This window comes from Amblyomma americanum, chromosome 3 (assembly GCF_052857255.1).
Source record: "Amblyomma americanum isolate KBUSLIRL-KWMA chromosome 3, ASM5285725v1, whole genome shotgun sequence".
NCBI lineage: Eukaryota > Metazoa > Arthropoda > Arachnida > Ixodida > Ixodidae > Amblyomma > Amblyomma americanum.
This window is the reverse complement of record NC_135499.1, coordinates 181,879,025-181,906,866: the sequence shown is the minus strand read 5'-3', so window position 1 is coordinate 181,906,866 and position 27,842 is coordinate 181,879,025. Positions and strand designations below refer to the sequence as shown.

Here is a 27,842-nt window from a genome sequence, read left to right as displayed (position 1 = left end):
CTGCCCGCCGCACGCTTGCAGTGCTCGACAGCAAACTCCCAGCCATGTAGCTTTTAAGGTGCTTGCCCATCGTGCTAAAACTGCAACGCTTGGCGGCAGCACGCGAAAGCCACAACTCCTGTGCCTTTGACAACCACAAAACGCTGCAGCTGGTGATACTGATGCCGATATGGATAGCGGGAGCAGGCGGCGAAGGAAGAAGTTGACGATGATCAGGAGCCGTGAAGTCACTGGGACCCGTTCCAGTGACTTTCACTGGAACCCGTTCCAGTGACGGTTTCCAGTGACTTTAATGAGCCGCGGCCTCTAGCGCCGTCCATGAGTGGCACCTGGAAGCTCCTGTGAGCATGCGTCGCGGAGGCGTGCAGTTGCTCGCAGCCAGAGCTGATCGCGGAGGCTGCGGCGCGTGCATTTCGAAGGCTACCGTATTTACACGATTGTAAGTCGACTTGAATGTAAGTCGACCCCCCAAATCGCATGTCCGGAAAAAAACAAAAACGGTGGAGCGCTTCAAAAACGAAGATTTATTTCATAGATGGGCTATTCATCCTCACTTGGGTCATCTTCAGTGGTACTGCTGTCGTCGTCGTCGCCGCCGCTGCGATCCCATGCAAACATTAGGCACACGATAGATTGTTTTTCTTGCTTTTATTGGCAGTTCAAGGTTTTGTTTCGATTGTAAGTCGAACCCCCACTTCGGAATTTTAAATTTCAAAAAAAAAGGGTCGACTTATAATCCTGTAAATACGGTATTCCCGCATGGGTAGGGTGGCTAGAATGGGCAGGTGTGAAGACCGCGCCGCCGCCACCATTGACTAGCGAGGCTCCGCTGCGTGTTCCTGCCACGGGGGGAAATACGGCGCTTCCGTCGGGGGCGCCGTCAGCCTGGCCAGTCCAGTCTCGTAGGCCACAGCGCTGCTCAAGGTACCGCGTTCGCTAGCTATTTAGTGCTGTTTTGTTTCCTTTGCATTTCTTTAGTAATTCTTCAACGTTGGTGGCGTGAGCAGCTGTCGCTACCCCTTGACACGCTCTGAAAGATCATGTCAACACCGAAGAAAAAAACGCAAAGGTGGTGTTTTGTGCAGGGACCCCGGAACTTTTGTGTGTGTGTGTGTGTGTGTGTGTGTGGGGGGCAAGACTTCGAGCTTATTTTGTTATTTATTTATTTATTTATTTATTTAATGCTCATTTACAGAATATGTTTTATATTTTTATTTTTTATTTTTCAATGTTGAATGGTTTATGCAAACTGTCACGCTGAGGTGACGACACTCCAGCAGTCAGGAAGACAACGAAAAGGCTTCCAAAAGAAACTGTTTAAGGGGCCGACTCGCGCCCACTAAGAACTGAATGACTCGGCGGCGGCGACAGCCACAAACGTGCTCGGTGGTCATCGAAATGAATGCCTGCAGTTCTTGGCCGCGCGCTCAGTTTAAATGCAGGGGTGGTTAAACGGTCTGGTTGGTAGTTGATATTTGAAAAAAAAAAAACAGCGCAACTTAAGAAAAGGACAGAGGAAGCTACAACGACACAGCGCTGACTTCAACTAGTTGAACTTGAAGTCAGCGCTTTGTCCTTCTATCTTCCTCTGTCCTTGTCTTAAGGTGCGCTGTTTTTTTTTTCCAGATCTCAATCTAAAGCTGGCAAGGGACCTTCTCGATAAAGAACCAAAAGCAAATACAACAATCTGGAAAAATGTGGCAGCATTTGCGCGTGGCCACGATCAATGGAGTTAAGTCTGGTCGCATCTCGCATTAAAAAAAAATGATGAAGCCGCGCCGGCGGTTTTGAGTGCGAACGAACAAACGGTGAAAAGATTCACGGCAATATAAAACGAAATGAAATGGGAAGCTGCACGCATGAGGAGTGATCAGGTACATTAAAAAGGTTTGTGCATAGTTTTTTTTTTAATTTCGGTAATCGTGATCATGTACACAGGTCAGACAGTCGGCTTCTGTTGGGACATATGACTGGTTATACGAAACGCTTTACATCTGGCTACGAAGCAAAGTAGCTCAGCGCCGCTGTGATTTGCGTTAAAGGAGTCCTAGAACTGAAATGTTTCAATTGTCAGAACTACGATTCAAGTGCAAGCAGTTGGGTACTTTAGGGGAGGAGGAGGAGGATGGGAGGGGCTCTGGAAAAATGGGTGGCCGACCATCCCTGTTACGGGGTCCCTGGTTTTGTGCCAGGTTGCGATGCATGCTACAAGTCATGCAGCGAAAAGGTGTCTCTTTTCCGCGAGCCTGCCTGCAAAGATGAATTTGAAAAGTGGGCATGTGCTATTCCTCCAAAGGCCGACAAGCCGCTGCAAGAGAATTCTGCGGTTTGCGAACGGCACTTCGACGCAAGGTACGTGTTTAAGCTTCTCTCAAAAAGTTTTAACAACCCGATGCGACGAACGGGCCATGAGGGTAGCTGTAGTGGAGAGTTCTGGATTAATTCGAACGGTCTAATGGTTTTTTAATGTACATTTACATCGCACAGCACACGGGTGAATTTTGCGTTTCGCCACCATCGAAATGTGGCCGGAATGGAACCCAGGTACTCCCTACCACGGCGAGTAGGGAGTACTTGGGTTCAAGGGTTTAAACCAGTCTGATACTCACAAAAAAGTCAAGAGGGTTAATTCCTGTGTTCTGTAAAAATGTGCTCTGCAATAACTGCACTATTTGTAATAAACTTGTGTTGAGCCACCAACGTTTTGTACTTTATAATCTTTTTAATGACCGTATATATTATACCCATCTCTTCCTCCCTTTAAAGTACTATCACAATCGAAAATATGTGACAAATGCGCGGGCGACATGTTCAAGGTCGTTCCAGCACGCTGACCTTTCCACAGTAATTCCTATGACAAACTGTACTTTCGGCAGCGCATAAATGCGCCAACCTCGGCAATAGGTGACTCCGTTAAGAGCACTGGAGATAAGCGTTGAACATCAAGCCCCTCGCTGTATCAGCCGTGTGGTCAGTGCTGGCAGTTTCTCACGTGGAATGAGAGTAGGGAAGCACTAAATTATTTATGTTAGCGTCTACATTGCTGAAAAAAGATACTTGTCAGCATCTAAAGCATTCAAGCGGATGAAAATACGCGCGACCAAATCATTTCGCCGGGCCGGAGCAATGCAGACGCCGCGAGAAACGACAGCAGCGCCGCCGCGCGGCAGGAACGGGTTTTGGGGCCAGCATCCGGAAGCCGGTCTTCACACCTCCCCATTCTAGCCACCCTAGCATGGGTAATGTGGAAAGTTTGGCTGCAGCCCTTACACGGATATTATTTTTTTCTAATATTTCCTTTTTGAAAACAGGATGAAGCCCACACACGGGTGCGGCACTTACACACGTTTATACAGGAATTAAAAAAAGAAAGGCAGTCAAAAGATTCGCTTCCTGTGTGCATAATTTTGGCCACGTGGTAAATTATACTAGGAGTTCGCAGACGATAAAAGCCTGCGGCGACACTAGTCATGACTAAGCTTGCATCGTCCCGCACACCAGACTCTGCCTGAAAGAGCGAACATGTGCGGTGCCTCAGCGCTGCTAACTTGTCCTGTGTGCTCGACATTCGCACAACAAAGGATAAAAATTGGAGGGCACACTTGTAGCAGCAGCAGCAGCGCCCTTACGCAGCAGGAGCAGCACCAGCCGTCGAAGATGACGCCAGCACGAGGAGCAAGCTCAATTCCACCGCACTTCGGCGTTATCTTCGACGGCTGGTGCTGCTCCTAGTGACAAGTTTGTTGCGCCAATCAGTATGAGGCCGGCACGAAGAAGGAAATGGTTGATTTACTGGCTGAAGAGCTAGAACGTCTGTTTGCGTGGAGCCGAACGGCGCGTGACACCGGCACGAGGAGCGAGCTCAATTCCACCGCACTTCGGCATCATCATCTTCGACGGCTGGTGCAGCTCCTGCTGAGTAAGGGCGCTGCTGCTGCTACACACTTAAGCTCCACCTTAGGGATATACTGTGATAGCAGTAATGAGTTAATGCCCTTATATGCGGAACTGGTCATTCTTAACCGTACACTCATAAGTCCCGGGGAGTCCTCACACCACTCCCTCCAAAATGGTGCAGCGGTTTAAGGGATGCGCCGCTGCCCTGTGAAGGAAGGCGCTGCCACAGGTGGGGCTTGTGAGAGCCAGCTTGCTCTTCCAAAGCAACCACTTGTGATCTATCATTAATTTAACAGCCACCTTCCACCGTGGTCAGTTTGCTTGCAATCCGGTGGGCAGCTTGTGATGATGCCACAACGTCACATGACCTTGGTGGCCTCCTGGGCCATCCTAATTTTCGTTCACAACGCGAACACCGGAATTTCTGGGTAACAGGGCATTTAATGCTATCACGTTAAAACGTTACACTGCGCAAAAGCTAGAACGCGGAGTACCCACACTAGCGGCGCGTTACGCCGCGGCGACGTGCCACCCGCCAGGCTCGGGCGATACGCGCTCTTTGCCTGGTGTCGCTAGGCCTGTGCTTTGGGTCTAATAACAGTTTAATATAAAACGAACATACATCAAAACGTACATATAACTGATTTCCGCAAGGCCTTCGACAATGAAGTGCGCGGAAAAGGAAGCCAGGCGCACGCCACCTCACGCTAACCAATTGACGGCCAAGAGTCGCATGCGTGGCGCACCACTCTGAACCGTCGGACAAGAAACGGTTACTGTCAGTCGAGCGCAAGATCTTTGGAGGATCCTGATCTTAATTTAGAATTGCCTGACATTTGCCAGTAAACTGATTGTGGAGCTCGCTGACCGTTCTTTGAACGAAGACTGAGAAAGGCCGCGCCAGTGTCGGCGCCGCGTGCCGCATCAAAGGGAGCCGTCTGGTCCCTACTTCCTCTGTCTTGCAGCGGACGTCCTTGTTTACCCGCGCCGCCTCGGGCATAATCCGCCTTGAAAAAGCCTAACCAGATACAGCTGTCGACATGTGTGCGTCGTCAAGGGGTGACGAGACTCCGGCGATGCGGGAGAAATACAGCTGGGTGGGGACCGAGTGCTGGGTGACCAGGAAACGGATTATTCCCTTAACGACTGTGTTCTCTTTGTTGCTGTCAACAACCTGAGTCATCGCCTCGTCGGCACATGTTTCTAGCATCTGTGGTGCTGTGGGAGGCGTGGAGAACGGAAGTCGCATTTGTATTGTATGTGCGGTTATTTGAAACCTCCTTCCCAAATGTTTTAATCAGAACTTTTTCCCCAATCTCTGATCAGTGGGCGGACCTTATTTTCCTTTCCCTAACCACTGATTGGCGAGATGGGTCGTTTGTTATCTTATTGGTTGCTGTCCCCGCTAAGGGCGGAGACAGAGGGTTTAAAACCAAGCGCTCTGGGTTGAGCGGAGGCCGAATTCGTCTGATCCACGATTTAGTCATGTAAATAGTTTTCTCCTTGCTTTGTTTCTTCTCGTTTTTTTTTACCTATGTTGTAAATAAATAGTTAACCTTCTCCTTTCCTTGAGTAATGTGAATGTTTGCGAGTAGAACCACCAGGTCATCAAGAAACCCAGATTTCATCATCAAGTAGTTTCCTCTCATCGCCACCGGAAGGGGAAACTCAACTGGCGCAGTCGACAGGATCGCAACTTTTTTCTACTCAAGGCATTGGACGGAAGGTGAGAAGAACAAGTCGGTGGACAAGCTGTTTGTCCTAAAGGAGAAAACGTGAAGCTTCATCGAAAGGCGACGTCGAGAGCTTCAGGTCATGGGTCGAGTTCAAGAGGACGTCGGAGGCTCAAGTCAGCGAGGAGCTGAAGGAGCTGGGCAACGACAAGCCATCGGGGGTCGAGTCAGCAAGCAGCTGAAAAGAACCCAGCGTCCCCATCGAAAAGGCTGAGAACCAAGCGACCAAGTCAAGCGAGGTCCGAGACAGTGAGCTGCTGAGGGACCAGGATCAACTCGTGGGCGTCTATACCTTCCCGGGAGCCTGCTGTCATCACGCTGAGATTGACAGCGCTGCGGTTGTCGGAGCATCGAAAGAGGTAGGACACCTGTTTGCTTTCTCCGAAACTGCCATGTCTGTGTAGTAGTCGTTCGCTATAGGGTAGCGCTATAATGACTGATGCAGAGATGGATGCTGCAGGGGGGAATGGTCTAGAGCCTGTTGAGCTACTCGTGTCATCAGAGTCGGTGCTAACGACAGAGCCGGCACTAGAAAATATGACGAAAGCTTTGTGGAACGAAAGGGAGCGCAAGGCTCAAATGTTTGAAATTGAAAAGTTGAAGCTCCAACTTGAACTTAAAGAAATAAAATTGATGCAAATGCAGTTTCCGCCACTAGAGGATGCGCAACATAGATAGCGGTTGGGCGATTATGCAAATGGACTGAAAACGGTGCTGGCTCCTATGCCAGAAAAGGACCCATTGGCGCCCGCGGGCCATATGGGCGGAGGTCAGAAGAGCGCCGCACCTGAGGCGACATCGACGCGGTTAGCAATGCTGCAACTGCGGTTGCAGATCGCAGAAGTAGAGAGGGAATCACTGGAATTGAAGCGCGAAACGTATCGTCTTCGTTCGGAGCATATAGCACGAGAAAAGGCCAGTGAGACAGAAAAAGTGCAAGTGCTGGAAACACAAAGAGCGAGGCCGGAATTAAGAGATGCTAATTCTGAGTCTGACGTCGCTGTCCCTGGCAGATTAGTTCCCCAGAACTGCGAAAGCGCACGACAAACTTTAAAGGTGACAGCAGGTTCTGATGAAGTTGTCACCGAGGAGGCCTGTAGGCCATCACTGGCAGCTGAGGATGCGCCGCTCGTGTCGGTCGAGCTGTCGATACAAAGGACGCAGGTTGCGCTAACTCGGGCAGCGGTATTGGCAGATGCGTTGAGCGCGCCGGGCGACAGCAAAGAACTGCTGGAGGATTAAGCGACGGTTTCCATGCATAATTCTGGAACAAGGGGAGTGCACGCAGAAAACCAACGGACACCTAGAGAGAGTCGTCGCCGCCGAGTGCACCCTAAATGCAAGAAAGCCGAGTCCCCTCAGACTACTCCTATGGGTTACTCAGACGGTATCAACAGGAAGGGCAAGGTGAAGGCGTGCTTCTCGGCCGCAAGAGGCGTTTACGTTGTGGATAGGCAGCGGCAGGCGGGAAGTGGCATAGCACGTTATTCGGTGGGAACAGCAGTTTGCACGGAAAAAGAGGGGCGAGCGAAATCACGACGTAAAAGATTTCAGAAAAGGCTGGAGCGCCGCCCCAAACGGAGAGTACCTGGCAGGCGACAGTCAGAGCTAACTGGTCGCGCACCATGCATTAGAAAGCAAAAACACTCATTGGGCGCGCCAGATTGCCGATTACTGCCAAGGGGGGGAAGCTTGACAGGCAATGGCGCTTTCATTTCAGAGTCTTCGTACGGCTGGACCGTTCGACAATCACCGCGCTACCGGGCCTTTGTAGGTTTATTACTGGAACGCAGAGGTGCTTGCAAAGGGGGCGCAGGAGTTGTCCCTTTTTGTGACCGGTCGGCATCAGTGAGACCGCGTCCAAGCCGGGCGCCGCTGAAGAGATTAAAGCATGCGAGTTCTCCGTGTGCCTAATGTTTGCATGCGTAAGTAATAGTAGGTGTAATTTTCTTTAGGGTAACTAGTTAGCTTACTGCGGTAGTCACGGGGAGAAGTGAAGGCTAGTTTGGCAGTTAGCCTTCAGAGAACGGACATGGCAAGTTCTGGAATGTGCAGACTGGTGTTCTACCCCTGTGTGCGGATTGAATTAACCACAATATGCGTGTCTGTGTGCACGGTTGTGCGATTTTTTTTGTGTTCCGGCAAATTGTGACTGAACTTTTATGTCACACTGACAGCAAGTGTCCGCATGACATTCTTGGTTGGGAGGTGTGGAGTTCGCTGACCGTTCTTCGAACGAAGACTGAGAAAGGCCGCGCCAGTGTCGGCGCCGCATGCCGCATCAAAGGGAGCCGTCTGGTCCCTACTTCCTCCGTCTTGCAGCGGATGTCCTTGTTTACCCGCGCCGCCTCGGGCATAATCCGCCTTGAAAAAGCCTAACCAGATACAGCTGTCGACATGTGTGCGTCGTCAAGGGGTGACGAGACTCCGGCGATGCGGGAGAGATACAGCTGGGTGGGGACCGAGTGCTGGGTGACCAGGAAACGGATTATTCCCTTAACAACTGTGTTCTCGTTGTTGCTGTCAACAACCTGAGTCATCGCCTCGTCGGCACATGTTTCTAGCATCTGTGGTGCTGTGGGAGGCGTGGAGAACGGAAGTCGCATTTGTGTTGTATGTGCGGTTATTTGAAACCTCCTTCCCAAATGTTTTAATCAGAACTCTTTCCCCAATCTCTGATCAGTGGGTGGACCTTATTTTCCTTTCCCTAACCACTGATTGGCGAGATGGGTCGTTTGTTATCTTATTGGTTGCTGTCCCCGCTAAGGGCGGAGACAGAGGGTTTAAAACCAAGCGCTCTGGGTTGAGCGGAGGCCGAATTCGTCTGATCCACGATTTAGTCATGTAAATAGTTTTCTCTTTGCTTTGTTTCTTCTCGTTTTTTTTTACCTATGTTGTAAATAAATAGTTAACCTCCTTTCCTTGAGTAATGTGAATGTTTGCGAGTAGAACCACCGGGTCATCAAGAAACCCCGATTTCACATCCCTTCCCTTACGGCGTGGTTCAGGTGTCCAACGATATATGAGACAGATACTGCGCCATTTTCCTTTCCCCCAAAAAACCAATTATTATTATTATTATAATCATCAAGTAGTTTCCTCTCATCGCCACCGGAAGGGGAAACTGAACTCTGATTCTGCAGCCTGTTTTACTTCATGCGGGTAATTCGTGCCAGTCGTCGGGTGCACATCCCATCATCCATAGACTGGGTGAAATTCGCTCCGAGCGTTTCCACACGCCCAATAAAGGAACGCAGCAGGGATCAGTAATGTTCGCAATCCTCTTCAACATCTCGATGATTGGCTTAGCAAAACAGTTGGAAAATGTAAAAGGCGTACGACACGCAATATATGCCGACGACATCACAGTGTGGGTCACGAAGGGCTCGCTCGGTGAGAAAGAGGGAAAGTTACAGGAAGCAGCCACATGCGTAGAGAACTATGTCAGAGGTAGAGGCCTTGCCTGCTCAACAGAAAAATCAGAGCTCTTAAGAATCTGGAGAAGCAGACAAAATCACACAGTACCGGAGGAGGAGGAACTCAGGATGAACGTCTATCTAGAAGGACAACAGATTCCGGAAAAAACGATCATTAGAATACTGGGAATGTGGATCCAATCGAACCAGAGATGCACACACACCCTAAAATTAATCAAAGCCTCGGCGACGCAAGTGGCGCGCATGATAACCAGGGTCTCCAGAAGGAGGCACGGCCTGCGGGAAAATGACACTTTAACACTCGTCAGAAGCCTCGTAGTAAGCAGAATAACATACAGCCTCGCATACTACAATTGCACTAAGAGAGAAATACTTCAGGCAGACACAATAATAAGGAAAGCATATAAGTTAGCGCTCCACCTACCGCAAGCAACCTCAATGGAGAAACTCCTAGCCCTGGGTTTGCATAACACCTTTGAAGAGCTGAGAGCAGCCCAACTTGCGGCGCAGCTACAGAGGCTAAAACAAACCAAAGCTGGGATAGCGCTCCTAAATGGGTGTGGCTACGAAGGTGCGCTGCAAGAAACAAGAAGAACAGAGCGGATACCTGACGAATATCGCAACACACTCAGGATAGCCGCGATACCGAAAAACATGGATCCAAACCTGCATAAAGGACGCAGGGAAGCTAGGGCAAAATACGTTCAACAAATCCTAGCCGAAAAAGAAAACACACTGTACACAGACGCGGCTGCGTACCTGCGGGAGATTCTCGAGAAATCAAAAACAGAATGGTAGCAACGGCAATAAACTCTGCACACAGGTGAATAGCCAGCGCATCATTCAAGGACTGTGCGGCCGAGGAAGCCGAAGAGGCTGCCATCGCCCTGGCGGCGGCGGAGGGCTACCGTATCCGAAGGTCTCTGACAATATTAACAGACTAGCAAGCAGCATGCAGAAATTACATGAATGGAAAAATAGGACGGAAAGCTCTACATATCCTTAAATCGCCCAAAATGTTGCGAACCGAGGAACAACAACTGCAGCACGCAATCATGTGGGTACCAGGACACACCGGGATCGCCGGGAACGTAGAGGCAGATAGGATTGCTCGAGAGCACACAAACCGAGCCTCCACTCAAACTGACCTCTACAACCCAGCAGCAGACCCGGTACCCCTGAGCTACTCAGACATTCTAAACTATCACAGGGGAACGCGACTCAAATATCCGCCACCCCATAACAGCCTACACCAACAAGATGCAGTAGGCTGCAGGCTGCTGCAAACGGGGACTTTCCCCAATCTAAATACCTTAAGTAAAATCTACCCCACGCAATACAGCAGCAAATGTCCGTGGTGTGGAGAAAAACCCACGTTAATGCACATAACGTGGGTGTGTCAAAAAAACAAGGATCTAGCTGCAATAAACAAAAACCCGAGTGCGGAACAGTGGGAGGGGATGCTCTCCAGCGAGGACCCGGCCGTCCAGCGCGGATTGGTGCGGAGAGCCTACCTAGCGGCATACCTCAGTGGAGCCCTGGACCAGGGGCCCCAACCCTGTTAAGACGGGCTGCAATAACTCATCGGAAGATGAAGAAGACAGCCCGCGACCGCTAATAACACATTTTAATATCAAATATAAAGTTTTTCCTCCTCCTCCTCCATACTTTCAATGCATTATATACAAGAAAAGCTCGTTAATTTGAACTCAAAGGAGAACGGAAAACTGCTCGAACTATCGAATGTGCGCTAGCATGAGCGGTCATTATGGCCCGCTGTGCGGGCAGAATCCGAAGCAGTCAATCGGCCGAAGCCTGCCTGGCATTGCATATGTCTCCTTGCCCAACGCCGCCTCTCCTCCTCCTCCCCGCTTCGCCCCTTCTTTCTCCTCCTTACATCATTTCGGGGGGCAGCGGCGCTTCCTTCAGTTCCGTCCTCCTCTCCACCACCCATCCCCTCGGGACCCGCCATGCCTTATCGTATCTCCAGCGCTGCATGCTAGCTCAGCGTAGGGTGCCTCGATGGGCCAGCGCCGCTTTCAGGGTGAAGACACCGCTACCGGCTGGGACAAGTTGGGTCTCACCCTCCCGTTCAGTTGCACTGAGCGCAATGCGGCGGCGCGCCGTTTTGAAGAAAAAACTGCAGCTGCCGCGAGGAATTCAGAAAACTTGGTGTTCTACCTTGACAGAAAGGTACCAGAGATAGTTTAAACAGTGAATCAGAGGTAGTTAGTATAAAGTTGACTATCTTTCGCAGCTAACCTGCCGATAAAGTCTGCGCCTTATGAACAATCGGTGCACTCATGCGCGTTGGCTCTCTTCTGTAGCGTTTATTCTGCGCAGTGTTCCTTCATAACAGCTTTCTTACAACTAGCGCAGCATATTCCAGTGACCTTTTGACCCGAATACTCTCCACTTCAGTTACTTTTCCAACAATCAGGATCACTTATTTCGAGCTGCAGTTGCATATTGGCCAAAGACTGTCATTCAGGCAGCTTTTCGTTTGCCGTGAAATCAATGCAAGAAGGTGCGTTTCATGGCTGCTAATTTAAATAATTATGAGGATGCAAAGATAAGTAGTGCATTATTGCTCCGTCCCAAGCAGAAATTGTTCTGGAAAACAAGCGTTTCGCATGCCTTACCTTTCATACTTTGAAGTTTACTGTTGTTCACGCAGTCTGGTTTGACCTGCGATTGGCATTTTTTTTTGGCGCGCGCTGCCGCGAACAAAGCCAAAAAGCCGGGTCATTTCAATAGTGCGGGCAGAACACCCAGGAACACAACAGACCCTCATAACTTGGTCTCTGACTGTTACCATCACTCATACTACGAGCTCACTTGAAGCAAAGGGGCGTGGCCCGTTTTCGCTTCGGTTTTACAAGTTTTGTGCGTTCTCCGCCGCCTTTCTTCTTCCGATTAGAAGCCCGTCGTCGTCGTTACGCGTCGCGGCCTTTCCTCTCTCGATTACAGCCGCCTCGGTACATACCGCACGTTCTGCACCACGCTGTCAAAAGTCGCGTGTTTTGGCCACCAGAGCACAAGCGCTTGCACTTGTGCGAGTGCTAAAACCTACGAGGCCCCATCAAAAGTTGCCGAGCGGCTTTGGCTTCACAACCTGATCGCAAAGACGTTTCGCAATAAGGCAGCCGTATTATTTATGCGCTCTTGTGGGTAAGCGCGTATGTGAAACTCTCGTCGCAGCTTTTTGTTCAGTTTATTATTTGTTTTATCTTAATGCCACGAAGGCAGGAAGCTTCTCCTCTCTCCTTCTTTGCGCCAGCTCACTACGAATATCCTGGTGCCAAGCCTATCTTCTGTGCGTCAGTAAGCAAAGAAGCCGTGGCTACATGACGCGAACGCAAGGCGGCTTTTATTTCTCCAGTAACGGTCAAAAGCGACTGTTATCCAGTAACAGTAATATGGTGCGTTGGTTGTAAGAAAGCTGTTATGAAGGAACACTGCACAGAATAAACGCTACAGAAGAGAACCAACGCGCATGAGTGCACCGACTGTTCATAAGGCGGCGACTTTATCGGCAGGTTAGCTGCGAAAGATAGTCTACTTTATAGTAACTACCTCTGATTCACTCTTTAAACTATCGCTGGTACCACTCTGTCAAGGTAGAACACCAAGTTTTCTGAATTCCTTGCGGCAGCTGCAGTTTTTTCTTCAAAACGGCGCGCCGCCGCATTGCGCTCAGTGCAACTGAACGGGAGGGTGAGACCCAACTTGTCCCAGCCGGTAGCGGTGTCTTCACCCTGAAAGCGGCGCTGGCCCATCGAGGCACCCTACGCTGAGCTAGCATGCAGCGATGGAGATACGATGGGGCATCGCGAGTCCCGAGGGGACAGGTGGTGGAGAGGAGGACGGAACTGAAGGAAGCGCCGCTGCATTGCGCTCAATGCAACTGAACAGGAGGGGCGGAGCAGGGAGGAGAGGCGGCGTTGGGCAAGGAGACATATGCAACGCCAGGCAGGCTTCGGCCCGCTATTTATGCTCCAAAACATGTTTATTTACGGGGATGGGTTGTCAAAATTAAAAGTAATCAGCAAAGTGCATTTGCTTATTTTTTTTTCTGCCGAGACTATCAGTATCATCTGCAGCTTGCCCAAAGCTCCTGTGCAACGTCAGAGTTCTCACTGACACAGAAGTGGTGTGCTGCAACACCGAGCGCCGACGCTACTTCCCATGCACTTGGCGGTGGCATAGGCTCGTCGCTGTAGTCTGACTCATCACTGCTGGCTGTGGTCACCGCATGCGAGCCCTGTGTCGTCTGCTGACAGCATGTAGCCTCAAATATATCGGCGTCACTCCAAGGCTCCAACGCCTCCACACTACTGTCCACGTAGCTCGCGGCAACAAAACGCATCACGATTGTGACCGAACCGCCATACTGCGTTGTGTACACCACGTGATTAAGCCACCTTAACGTGATCGTGACCCAGCAACCGCGGCAAAACGAAAACCTGGAACGACTTGCGCCGAACATACAGCTACTACTGCGCCGAAGCGTGAATAACACGGGCGAGTGCTCCAGCAACAAAAACCTGATTCGGCATGCACCGGAGCCCACTACGCCAGCCTTATGTGCTCAGCTTTTTTCCTTTCCATTATTTTACATCTCTAGTAAATACGTAGCGCGGCGTTGTACTCGCTGTGGGTCAACTATCTACGAGGAATGGTGTCAGCCAGGGACTCCTAGTTCGAATTATCAGTTTTCCCCCATTGAAATACACAGGGCTATGCCTGGACCTGGCGCGTCAGTTCGAATTCACCGTAACTTCGAATTTACGAGCGTTTTTTTGTATTTGAAGGATTCACAATGCATAAAACGGCGCATTGAAACATAAAAAGGGGCGCATAATAGTGGCATCACTATGGTCGGAAAAATTTAATGGAAAAATGCCGATCCCATGTAAGGGACGCACCCTGTCAACACCGTGGGAAAATATGCGGCTCTTACATGAGCATATATAGTATATGTACCTCCAAAGAACTGTATCATTATACACTATCGAAAATGATGAAGAAAATTACGTTTTAGGGCCAAGGAGCTATACGAGGCACTAACATGCCAGATGTCAGCTGTTCCACTGTACGCATTCAGTTCAGCTGTCACTGTACGCATTAATTTTTTCTTCTTGTAAATATCAGAGGCTGCATTATTTAGCGGAAACACTGAAAAAACATTGCAGTAAAAGCTCGTTAATTCGAACTTCACGGGACCGGGAAAAAAGTTCGAATTATCGAATGGCCTCGAAAAAACTGACAAGAACCATTTGCATTACGGTATATGTACCGTATTTACCTGCGTAACAACGTACTCGCATAATGAACCCACCCACCCCCGATTTTTGCCTAGGAATTTGAAAAAAAAAAAAAAAGCGTCAGTCCTTCACGCTTCTCTCCCTTTCGCACCTTCAAGGTCCACAACGCATTTCTTGGCATTGTGCCAAGATGACATTAGCTCTAGCAAGGGGGGGAAGGGAACGCTTGTCGGGCTAATAATAATAATTGGTTTTTGGGGAAAGGAAATGGGGCAGTATCTGTCTCATATATAGTTGGACACCTGAACCGCACCTAAGGGAAGGGATAAAGGAGGGAGTGAAAGAAGAAAGGAAGAATGAGGTGCCGTAGTCGGGCTGTGCAAGCCTCGTTTTCAGTACATTCGCTATGGGCGACCCACATGGAGCGAACTTGCGCTGCGGATTTTGAGCGGCGCGGCGGAATGCCCACGCACCGCACCGCGGCCGTGCAGCACCACTAGCAGCGAAAAATGGGCGGCTGCCGCCAGACCGCTGCTGCCAGGATTTAGAAATGGCGTGATTCCATATGCTTAGTAAATGCTGAAAAGAACAGCTGTGCATTTACAATTAAGCTATTATTTATTCAATGACGACAACCAGGTCGAATTAATCTTTGTGACCCCTTTCTGAACCAAAATAGTTAACCTGTTTGAACCTCCACCCACCCCCGGTTTGTGCCTAGGAATTTGAAAAAAAAAACGTCAGTTGTTAACGCTTTTCTCCGTTTCGCACCATCACGGTCCACAACGCATTTCTTGGCATTTTGCGAAGATGCTGTACAGTGATAACGTCACAATGTGTTTACCTTTTGACGTTAGCTCTAGCAAAAGGGAGAAGCGAACTTTGCAGAGTGCCAGCGCTTGTCCGGTTGTGCAAGCCTCGCTTTCTATACGTTCACTATGAGCGGCCCACATGCAGCCAACTTGCGCTGTAGATTTTGAGCAGCGCGGCGGAATGCCCACGCACCGCACCGTGGCCGTGCAGCACCACAAGCAGCGGAAAACGGCCGGCTGCCGCCAGATCGCTGCTGTTATGGCGTGATTCCATATGCTTAGTAAATGCTGAAAAGAACAACTGTGCATTTACAATTAAGCTATTATTTATACAATGACGACAACCAGGACGAATTATTCTTTGTGACCCCTTTCTGAACCGAAATAGTTAACCTGTTTGAACCTCCCGCGCTTCCTGACGTCAACCAACGCGTGCTGGCTAAGCCTAACAGCTTTGAAAATCCAGAAGCATTGTGAAAATCAGGCGCGTTTCATCGCTAAAATTTTGTGTTACGGGCATCTTCAGACAAAGCGAAAGCTTCGTGCGGCTTTTGTTTGCCGTGAACATGAGGCACAGTGCAGCGGCAACAACGAGTTCGTGGCGAAACGATAGGCCGCTTCGGCAGGCGCGGCCATGTTGCAGAAGCGGGCGGAAGTCAGCTGTGTCGCGCCCTGATTGGTCCACGCTGATAGCCCACGTTGGCCGCTTCCAGCCAGCGGCTGATCGCCGGGCGATGCTAAAAGTAGGGTGGCTACTAAAAGCGGGCGTCATGATCGCGGCTGACCGCGTGCTTCCGTTGGCTCCTCATGCGTGGAAGAATGGACGACACTGGCGAAGAAAAAAAAAATTTTCTGAAGGCTTGGCTTGGTTAAGTCTGGAAGATTGCGAAAGCAATACCCTTGGCTGCGCCTTGGTTTGGCTGATGGTGTGGACATGGTTGCCCTTTGTTAAACTTATCATCCGACATAGCGCAAGGCAGCGCGCCGACCACTGCGAGGAGCCAAGCTGAAGCCCCATTTATCCTCCTAACGTGACGTCACACCAGCGAGCGCCCTCTCTCAGTAGCGCCGCAGCAGCGGCGTGCAAGGCTTCGCCTCCACCATCGATGCCGCAAGCTGGGGCCCCCATCTCTCGGTCTGGCGTGACGTCACACGGTCACGTGACGCGCAGCTGTGTAAGGAGGCACCACAACCATCGATGGCTTGGTTAAGTCTGGAAGATTGCGAAAGCAATACCCTTGGCTGCGCCTTGGTTTGGCTGATGGTGTGGACATGGTTGCCCTTTGTTAAACTTATCATCCGACATAGCGCAAGGCAGCGCGCCGACCACTGCGAGGAGCCAAGCTGAAGCCCCATTTATCCTCCTAACGTGACGTCACACCAGCGAGCGCCCTCTCTCAGTAGCGCCGCAGCAGCGGCGTGCAAGGCTTCGCCTCCACCATCGATGCCGCAAGCTGGGGCCCCCATCTCTCGGTCTGGCGTGACGTCACACGGTCACGTGACGCGCAGCTGTGTAAGGAGGCACCACAACCATCGATGGGCCGAAAGTGCGAGCAGTATTGCTTTTGCAATAAAAAAGTTTTCGCACGTAATTTGCAGCGCCCATACGAAGCCATAGCCTTTCATGGGCGTTGGCTGGGACTGCGCCACCAGTACTTATCCGCATTTCCAAATTAACAGGGATAGAATTAACGAGTATTTTGTTGCGAGTTGCGGAGGCTGCGCGGAAATGAGGGTACACAACCGCCAACGCGGCTGCCAACCCGTACCCTCCGGCGCCAGTGATGCCGCCATTTAGGCTTTACCCACTCCTCCACGGTTTTCTCTGGTTCTATCTTCTGTCCCCGTTTAGGACGTGCGCAGCCTCTAACTATGCGGAGGTGCTTTTTTTTTTGGGGGGGGGGGGGGGGGGGGGGGGCACGTGCTGTGTGCCAAGCCGCCCAGACGCGGCGGCGCGTAGTTCAAATTATCTGTAGCAGAACCAATTCGGTTTCGAATTAACGGGCTTTTTTATACACAGATCTCTATGGAGCTTGGCCGGACCAAGTATTGTAGTTTGAATTATCCAAAAATTCGAATTATCGAGGTTTGAATTAACGAGCTTTCACTGTATACTACTTAAGCACCACACATTTTACAGTAACAGAAGCGTTTTCCATAACTCAAACAACCACATCACATTATTACGATTATGTCTGCCAAAGCAAACCCCAAACCGTAAGCTCTATGAGATCAAGTGGCCACCTTTTCACGAATCAACCAATTAAAATCCAGTCTATCATCACCTGAGTTCCCCTGCCTCCTCCTCCCTTTGAGGGAGATATAAGCTTTTTTTTTTTTTAGTGACACAGCAGAAATGTCCGCAGTAATGGGCAATTTTATCAGCATTGTGTTTTTCTGCATCTACGGTGACTGAGCAATGAGTAGGATCATATATTTTTACCTTCATGGTTCACTCCCTATGCAATCAATTCAGAATACAGATTGAAAAGTTATACACTGGTTTATAAAATAACAAACTTGCCACAATAGTGAAATTCGGAATGATACCAAATAAGTGATATCGAGGAGAAAAAAAAATTTATAATCTTATATTCCCTCTCATAAAAATTTGAGCAAGAAATAGAAAAGTTTAGTTAGAAAAAATATGATGCACACTAAAATTAATCCACTTCTCATCAGTGGTCACTGCACTGTGTTTAAAAAAATCTTATGCACAAGCATTTCTGCGAAGACAAACCAGAATTTTGAAATTTCTACTCCTTTTGGAAACCTGCAAGAAAGACCTTATTTTGTGAATGCATGTTGGGTGCTCAGCTGGTAAGAAGCTTCAGAAACTGCACAGGCAAGACCACACCTTCAACAAGAGCGGAGGCAGTCATAAGCGCATCCTCCTGCACACCGCCACCGGCGCGACCACTGCTCGAGCTGAACATCTGAAGTACGGCGGCCACGACAGCGTCTGAGATCTTGGGTGCATCCTCAAGGGTCATCCTGCGCAGCATGCTCTGTAGTGTGGTGCGCAGTGACAGCAGGCCATTGTTCTGGGCCCGGTCAAAGCTGCTCTGGATGTGTCCTACAAGGGCCAGCACGTGCTGCAGCCATTCCAGGATTATCATGGTTGTGCGCTGCACCCACACGTAGCAGTCACGTGGAGAGTTCTTCACGAACTCCATGAGGGCCTCGTATGCCGCGCTCCTTAGGTTTGCCTGGCCCCCGTCAGTCCTGCACAAGGCATCATGCACAGTCAACCACTGGACCTGAGAAACCACCCGAGGGGAAGCAAGCCGCCCCTGGCCAACTTCACTATTGACGGTCAGAGGTGTGAACAAAAGGTGTGGCACAAGTTGCTACTGCCAAAAAAATCTACACTCAGCAGTTGCACGTGGACTGCAGAGGTGAAGAATTTTGATGCATCACATCACAGTTCAAACACACAGCTGCAAAAAGTGAAGTCCAATACCCAGAGATTTCCTACTGAGAGCCCTTCCAAACACATTTATCCCTCACCTTACGGTAAGGGATAAATATCTTGACATTTACCTTGTAGGGTTTGATACCCCTTAAACAAAATAAATCATAGCTATGCATTTAAAGTGCCTCAGATCATGTGCCACATTCCTAAGATTTCTTTCATGCAAGTGCGAGCTCCGTGAATTAAGGTAAGAGATATCAAAGGCTATCAAAGCTGGTACAATGCATTCGAGAATGTAAAATGCACCAGGAAGTCAGCACCAAAGGGCAACACACAACTAACGCATAAATTATTTCGCAACTTACTGCATGCAATTTCTAACTTCTCATCCCGAATAAAAATGCCAAGAGCATGGTTTGGGAACAAAAATAAGCATGCTCTCTTATTGAACACTTTGTTTGCAGATCGACTCTTTTAATGCAAGGAAGAGGAGGCAACCACAAGTATTATGGGCGGTGCAAAAATCTGTGAACCTATAGAATAAGTGGTGATCTAAGCAATAAAAAATGTGAAAAAAAAGCTAGTAGTGATGCGCTTTACAAGTTTAAACCACCTTTTGCACAACTGTGCTTTGGACACTATGCTTTACTGTGCTATACTGTACTGTTACTGTGCTTCGCACGCGGTGAGCGCGCAAAGCACAGTAACTTTCCGCGGCGAGGCGTGCGTTGTGACGTCACGTGCCTTGATGAAGTACCGTCACGGCGAAATCGCGAGTTTGCGGCCAACAAAGCTGCACGACTTGCTGCAATAAAGCTGCAAGAAAGAGTAGGTTGATGAATTGGAGTGCATAAATCATTCACTTAAAGTTATCCACTCGAGAAGAATCTCTTCAGTTGGGCAACACGAGCACACATAAACCAGGAGGTACATGAGGTGAAAAACGCCGTAGTTCACGCTTGCTTGTTGTGAAGAAATGGCTACTGGTACCTCCTCCGCAGCGCTAGACAAGTAGAAAACAGAGTATTTCCAACAGCTACATCTGCTGGCCATTGTTTACAACTACAAACATTTGCAGTACATATTTCTCTCAGCAGGCAATGAAAGAATGCAGCATAACAAACAAGGACAGTATGGTTATGATTAAGGATTTTGCTTAATAACAACGTAATAACCCGAGCTGCCATCTCTGCACTATTTTTCTTTCGTACAATACCAGTGGTACACTATTTGCCAGGCTTGACTGGAGAGTACAAGAAATGCCCAGTGGAAAGTAATGTTAGGCTCTAGCTATTGTTTTCAAAGACTGAGCTTATGAAAAACAAACTCCCAACCCTGTGGCTTGTGTCAAATTTTTGTTTTCCTTGCTCTTAGAAACACTACTTACGTGTTCTAGACAAGCCTATAGTAGGAAACTTTTACGGTTATCATTGTGTACTGCAGAGACACACAGGAGCAGGGCATCTGCAGACACAAATTGAGAAAAATGTCAAGGTTTAAATTTTTATGTTCAAAGTCACCAAAACTGCTACAGACACTTAGAAAAGAAATGACAGCAGGGGCTACAGCCAAATTTTGGGAAGGAAGAACTGCTGTGTGCAAATACTGAAGCTCGCCCCATCCATGCACACCTGGTGCTCACCTGCACAGCAATACAGAAGAAATAACCTAAGTAGGTGCCCCATTCAGGCATAGTTAGGGCACTGCAGATTACGTGGCTCAGTGGAAAGTTTAGATAAAAGGCTTTAAAAAAAATCGATGCATTATACCATCAAAGAAAAATCAAAATAGCTAGTTATGAAAAGCATGCAACTATAGAGCACTGTCAAGTGATGAAAATGAGCAGACCTAAGCTAGCCACATAATTATCATGCCACAACCACACACAGCCATGCACATAAGGAGTTGCAGCATATATGTTTCACTATGGCAAGCCAAAATATCATCATGAAGTGTTCTAACAGTATATCTAAGACTTATGTAGCCACCAATTTTCTGCAATCCACAATAAATAAAACAAAAAAGTATTAGGACCTGACTGTAACTGTGGCTAGACAATATTCCATAATATGACCTCTTCATGGTTATTTTGCTACAGCTGAATGCCCAGTGGTTGGTGCATGATAGCCTTATTCGCTTATGCGCCACAAAACAAAATGCAGCTGAATGCAGTATACTGGTACCAGTCACTTTTTCAACCTGTTTATTTTCTGGCTACGGTTGAACGAATGCACTCCCGATTTGAAGATAACTAGTACTGCATCCAGAAATAGCCTGTAGACGTCGTACAGAGTATAATTTAGTCTTAAGTAATAGACATCACAGGAAGATCCATGGTTAATAACTGGGTAGCCCATCAGAGCACTGCATCATAGCACTAAATCTAATAGAAACCTCCCAAGACCATTGCCCATTTGCCATTTCTATTTTTTCTTTTTCTGAAGAAAGACAGCCAGTATTCAGTGCTCTGTGCGTAAGACCACAGCTGCTAAAACTATTTCCTTGACTGACAAACATTTCAACACTGACCAAATAGAATGATCAAGTTCTTCAGTTTTGTTAATAAATTCATTCAACATAAAGGCATACAGTGAGTCAAGTGATACAAACATCCCACAGTGTATTTGCTAAATATTTTAAAAGTCAAACCCACAAGCAAAACTCACTCAACTTTCAAAATACAAGGCACCTCACCATGAACTGCCACCCTTGAGTTCCTTGATGTTTTTGGTCGCCAAGGAAGCCAGTGCTTTTGTCTTTGTTATCTTTGAGTGTCGACCTACCGTCAGCAGCTTATGGATGGCTTCAGTGTCCACCAGTGGAAGAATTTCAGCCCCAAATGCTGTGCACAAGTTCCTAGGCACGAGGCAAAAGGCGTGTAAAAACCGGCGCCACATCATCTCAAATATTCACAAACAGACAAAAGGCAATTTAGGTGAGATGAATTCTTTACCATACTTGCTCCAGCTTGTTATGACTAGTTGAAAAAAAGGCACTAATATTTACTAGTCCCACAAAATCCCAATTTTGAAGAACGCAAACAACGCAAGAACAAGAAAGTTCATAACGCGCATCCGAGAATGTTGCGATCGATTTGCGCCAACTGAACACAGCCTCTCCAGAAAGTGGACAAATAAATGGTGCAAGTTTATTTATAGCTCTGCGTAACCACACATCATAGAAGTTCTGAATTTTGGTTGAAACTATATATGCATTCTTTGTGTCAAACATTACTGTGCCCTTCATTTGTTTACAAACAGTGCTATCAGAGATGAGCCATGGAAGATGAGAGGACACATACAGATTAGTGCAGTGTGTGTGCTATTGTCTTCCATGCCTCATCTCTGGTAGCGCTGTTTGTAAACAACAATGGATAATCCCCAACTCGCCGAGTCTACCATTCTTCTACTATTAATGTGCCATCAGCTTGATAATGAATTTTTTTTTTTATGGCACAAGGGCATCTGTGGCCAAAGAGCGCCATGGCACAAGACTTTTTCTTCTACTGAAGCATTTCACTGTAAGAAAGCTGAGCACCAGGAAGAGGAAAGCTTGTACTCATTGTATCACTGGTGGGTACCAGGCGACAATGGGGATCGAACCCCGCACCTCCCGCGCATGTGAGGGTGCAATCAGCATAAAAATTTTATTAAATATTATACACAGCCAAAACACAAGCACACTAGAACCCCGCTATTGTAAACTCAGTTATAGCAAAAACTCGGATATAATAAAGTGAACCTCTGGTCTCATGTTGCCTTCCATAGATGACAGTACTTTTTTTTTCTGTTATAGTAAAGATTTTTTTTTCGAAGAAACGGCTATAGTAAAGAGCGTCTGGTCGTGGCGATGTACTTCCCGCAGAATGATGACATCGTGGCACTCGCGAAGTATAGGATCGCGTGGCCTGTAGTTACCGAATACAATAGAACGGCGCTCTATGAGGTGGCTTCACCATTAAGCTTGAAAGCCGCGCAGAAAAGCCAACTTATCGAAGGCCTTGAGGCCGTGAGGCAAAGCGCGCTGCGCGCACGGAAAAAGTAAAGCAGGCCATGAACGTAGAAAGAAGGTGGCGCGAGTCGCTAAGGAAAGAAAACCAGTTAAAGTGCAGTGAGGAGTAGAAACGGGAAGAAAAAGGCGTGCGTTCGTAGCACGAAGCTCGGGGAAGCGGCGTCAAGAAGCGGAAGCGCGCGGCATTGCGTCGGCGGTTTTACCGTGCTTCACAGTGGAAGATGACGCCTTGATCATGCAAAGCTTTGGTTTTCACATGAAATCAAACTGGCGTTATATTCGTAGCCACATTTTATTCGTGCAAATTGTGCAGAGTACTTCCACAAGACGTAAACCGAGCCTAAAACGTGATAACATGCGATAACTAAAACAAATAATTATCATATAAAGGCACAATAAGAGCAGTATGTAAGGTATTTTTAAGTGTTTCTTTTATAAACCAACAGTTGTGCTCAGTAAGCAGCCAGACAGAACAGTGACCAACAACTGATATATATTGTCACCCTGATATAGTAAAGATTTTTGCTGGTCCGATCTACTTTACAATAGAGGGGTTCTACTGCATTTCGCACTTATACATTTCGTCACATCAACAACCTACACAACGCATGTTTTTAATGTGAACTGTCATGTCTAGATCATAATAGGCAAATGGCCATGACACTCATATATAAAGAATTTGTAATGATATTCCATTTTTCTTTACACAAGTCTATTCCCATTTCTTTTTATTGATGGTACACAACTTCTAGTGCATTAAAGCTTGAAACGAATGTAACTTACCCAATTAGTTCAGAACACGAAGCAATTTTGATGTCTGAATGACTAATATTGACACTGGACAGAGTGATAATTATTATGATAAGTGGCACATGTGACAGTATGAGCAGGACATCATCTGTGGAAAAGAAATATTGAATTTTGTCATTTCCTTAAGCCATAGAAGAGAAATAAGTTACAGAAGAGAAAGATTTACTACATCAGTACGCTAGCATTCAACAGTTTCCCATGACATTCATGTTGCCTTTAATACTCTTTTATAGTATATGATGTTTCAAAATCATCGCCAGTGTGGAAGCAACATATATGGTTTTGTTATCTGAAGCTTAGAGTAGTAAGACAATGAACTAGAATGAAAAATTTTGCAAGCCACATGTAAACTTTTAGCAGATTTTGAAAGAGATGGGTTACAATGAAGCTGACACACTGCAGGTCCACCTTTTCAACAGGGTAGATGTTGTGTGGCTGGTGGGTAAACCGAACACACAGCACTGGCTGATCATTAAGGTGTGTTCATGAGACTGGGGATACCAAATTTGCTTTCATACATATGGCGCTTCGGTGTTGGCGTGACACCAATAAAAATTCAACATGTGCACCTGAAATAGGAAGTGCAACGTAATTAGAGTACAGAATCCTATAGTAAGGCCGCATGGGAAAGGAGAGACTGAATGCTCACCAACTGAACTACCTAAGTTTGCTTGGTTTTATGGGGCTTAATGTCCCAAAACGACTCAGGCTACGAGTGAAACCATAGTGGAGGACTCCGGATAATTTCAAGCACCTGGGGTTACTTAACGTGGATTAACATCGCACAGCACATGGGTCTTTAACATTTTGCCTCCTTCGAAATGTGACAGCCGCAGCCGGAATCGAACCTGCGTACTTTGGGTGAGCAGCCGAGCACCATAACCACTGAGCGACCGCGGTAGCTAGTACTACCTTGTGCTTGCGTAGCTGCATGTGTAGTGCAATGTTTGGTATTTTGAGCAGTGTGGACAATAACACTAAATAGTTGAGTTGAGTTGAGTTGAGTTTAATGGCACATAAGCGAGTAAGGCTACCATACGCCAAGCTCAAGGTATAAGAAATTGTTTTCTGTATATTTTTACAAAGGTATAAAAAATATGGCGGTGTAAAATGCCTAAAAGGTTATACCATTCTGCCCAGCATTGAGAGCAAAACAAGATATTAAAGGTTTCAAAGGAGGCTGGGTACCCTCATCAGCCGTCCTTGGCTGGGCAAGGACTGGAGGCCCCCAACCAATCAAAATAAAAAAACCTCAGCCCTTTTCTCTAGAATGCGAAAGTGGCTGAGGTGCATCAGGCAAAGTACTGGGTCATGTTTTACATAATTTTAAGAACACCAGCTTCTGTTAAAAATCTAAAAACGCAAGACATGTCCACAATTGCATTTTCACCTAAAAGCAGTGACGGATGAAAAGGGATGCGTTGGTTATAAAACGGAGAGAAGCACTTTTTCCGTACCTTTTCTAGTTTCGAACATGAAATTAAAATCTGACTGACTGTAAGTTCATCTCCACATGCACAAACTGGTTTGTCTTCTTTTGTTAGCAGGAAGTTGTGAGTAATGTGTGTGTGGCCTATACGGAGGCGGCAGATAATGACTTCATTGAAACGTTTCTGATGCACACATGACTTCCATTCACCGAGCACTGGTTTTATTAAGTGTAGCTTGTTATTTACTTTGCTGTCCCAAGAGGACTGCCAAATTTTCCTTGCCTTACATTGTAGTAATTTCATGCAATCTTTATAGGGCACATCTGCATTCTTTATTTGCTTGTTACAAGCTTGAGCAGCGCACAAATCTGCTCTTTCATTGCCCTTTATGCCGACGTGACTTGGTACCCAGCAGAGTCTTATGTTTTGTCCTTGAGCTAGTGCTGTTGTAATGTTGTGTATGAGGTCACCAAGCAGCGGGGTTATTGCATTTCTAGAATGAATGGCTGTGAGCACACTTAGCGAGTCTGTGTAAATAATACTGTTGGCGAGGTTCTCATTTACTATTTTTTCTATGGCTACACAGATAGCGTAACATTCCGCAGTGAAGATTGAAGCACACTGTGGAAGTCTTACTATTTAATTCCAATTACTGTGTACCGCGGCACTTCCAACGTAAGCGTCTGTTTTTGAACTGTCTGTATAAAAAGCTGCGTAATTACTGTATTTTTGTTTAAGCGTGAGGAATTCTTGTATGATATGTTCTTGCGGAATTTGTTTTTTACAGAAGTCTGTCAGAGTGAGATCACAGATTTCTGGAACGTTGTACCATGGTGGATGTGGACCTCGTCTTCGAGAAATGTTTGGCAATATGTCTAGTACACCAAGGTTCTGGCATATGTCTTCGAATCGTAAGAGCAGTGGACCGGTAGCTTGCGGTTTATTGTTAAATAGTACTCTAGATGGGCACTCTGTAGCGATGGGGTAACAAATATGTTTGTGCAGTGAACGAATTTTTAGAATGTACGAGCATGTGAGCATGGCTCTTCTGTCTGTAAGTGACGGCTCGTTGGTTTCAACATAAAGACTGCTTATAGGTGACGTCCTGTAAGCACCCATTGAAAGGCGAAAACCTGAATTGTGCACTGGGTCGAGTCGTTTCAAATACGATGTCCTTGCTGAACCATATACTATACTGCCATAGTATAAGCAGGATCGTACCACAGAGCGGTAGATTTTTAGAAGGCTTGCCCTGTCAGAACCCCAGTGTTTATGTGAAAGGACTTTGAGTATATTCAGTGATCGGGAAGTTTTCTTTTTTAATGCATTAATATGAGGCAGGAAAGCGAGTTTTTTGTCAAATGTTATACCTAAAAATTTGTGCTCATTTTTTACGGGCAACTCGGTGTCGTTCAGATGTAGGGTCGGATCTGCCTGTAATCCTCGTTTTAATGAGAACAGAATTGCCACTGATTTCTGTGGGGAAAACCGGAAACCATTTTTATCCGCCCATGCTGCTAGTTTATTTATTGTCAATTGTATTTGTCTTTCACATGTTGATACATTGGAGGATGCACAAGCTATTAGAAGGTTGTCTACATAGACTGAGTACACAACGGACCTTGGGATTTTTTTCGTAAGAGAGCTCATTTTCACAACGAAGAGAGTTGAGCTTAAAATGCACCCCTGAGGTACTCCGTTTTCCTGAATGAAATGTCACGAAAGGGTTGTACCCAGGCGGACATGAAATGAATGGTTAGATAAGAAGTCTTTTAGGCAGTTCAACATTCTTCCTCTGATACCAAGCTCGGCAAGGTCTTGAAGAATCCCGAACCGCCAGGCCGTCTCGTATGCCCTTTCTAAATCGAAAAATACAGCGAGACAGTGTCGCTTATGAATGAAAGCTACTCGAACAGTATTTTCAAGACGGACTAGGTGATCTGTTGCGCAGCATCCCTTTTTAAAACCACACTGATGGGCATCAAGAAGTTCACAGGATTCAAGGAAAAACATTATTCTTATATTAAGGACACTTTCAAAGGATTTTGAGAGGCAACTAGTCAGGGCTATGGGTCTGTAACTACTAGGGGAGGTTGGGGGTTTTTCAGGTTTAAGGAATGGTACAATAATAGCTTTTTTCCAGGCTTCGGGTATTTTCCCTGATACCCAAACTTTGTTGAAGAATCTTAAAAGTGCCTCTACAGCAGGCTTGGAAAAATGGGCAAGCATTTCATAGTGTATTTGGTCGGGTCCTGGAGCAGTTTTCTTACCGGCAGACAGTACAGTGTTCATTTCTTGGAGTGTAATAAGATTATTATATTTTTCATTAGTACCTCCGCTTGTTGGGAGCCTTTATTTTTCGGCTATATTTCTGTATTTAAGAAATGACTGCGCATAGTGTGCTGAACCAGAAACTACAGCGAAGTGCTCCCCCAGTATGTCTGCCTGTTCCTCTAAACTCGTTTGTGTGCCGGGTGTTGTGAAAAGAGGAATTGTGAAAGGTGAGTAGCGGCCATTTAATTTTCGAACTTGCTCCTACATTTTTTTTGATGTGGTTGAGCTGTTCATAGAAGGGACATAAGTTTGCCATGATGTTTTCTCGGCCTTGCGCCGGATACGCCTCGCATGTGCTCTCGCCTTTTTGAAAAAAATTAGGTTCTCATGAGTTGGGTATCTGCGAAAGACTCCCCAGGCTTTATTCTGTAGTTTTTTTGCCTCCTTGAATTCTCGTGTGTACCAAATTTTGTGGTTCTGGCGCACCACTCCTGTGAATTTAGGAATTGATACATGTGCAGCAGAAAGAATGCATGCATTTATCTCATCTATGCTGTGGTTTTCTAAAATTATATCCTGTAAATGTAGTTTCCAATGCTGCGGTTTTGTTGGAATAACTGTTGGCGAGGATGACAGACCTATTATAACAGGGAGATGATCGCTTCCATATAGACTGTCTAAAACACTCCAGTTAAAATTGCTAAAAACAGACGGTGAACTAAAAGACAAATCTAAAACACTCATTCTTCCTGAGGA

At 47.1% G+C, this 27,842-nt stretch overlaps 1 protein-coding gene across 1 annotated transcript in view; it reads right to left on the bottom strand.

Moving 5' to 3' along the window:
* The window catches only part of LOC144125577 (importin subunit beta-like), a 61,851-nt gene that overhangs the window by 25,679 nt on the left and 8,330 nt on the right, over positions 1-27,842 (bottom strand). The window contains exons 7-9 of the mRNA XM_077659070.1: positions 23,356-23,470; positions 21,256-21,417; positions 18,004-18,371 (exon numbers count right to left, since the gene is read on the bottom strand). Coding sequence (XP_077515196.1) covers positions 18,004-18,371; positions 21,256-21,417; positions 23,356-23,470 — 645 coding nt within the window. The remainder of the gene's footprint in view (positions 1-18,003; positions 18,372-21,255; positions 21,418-23,355; positions 23,471-27,842) is intronic.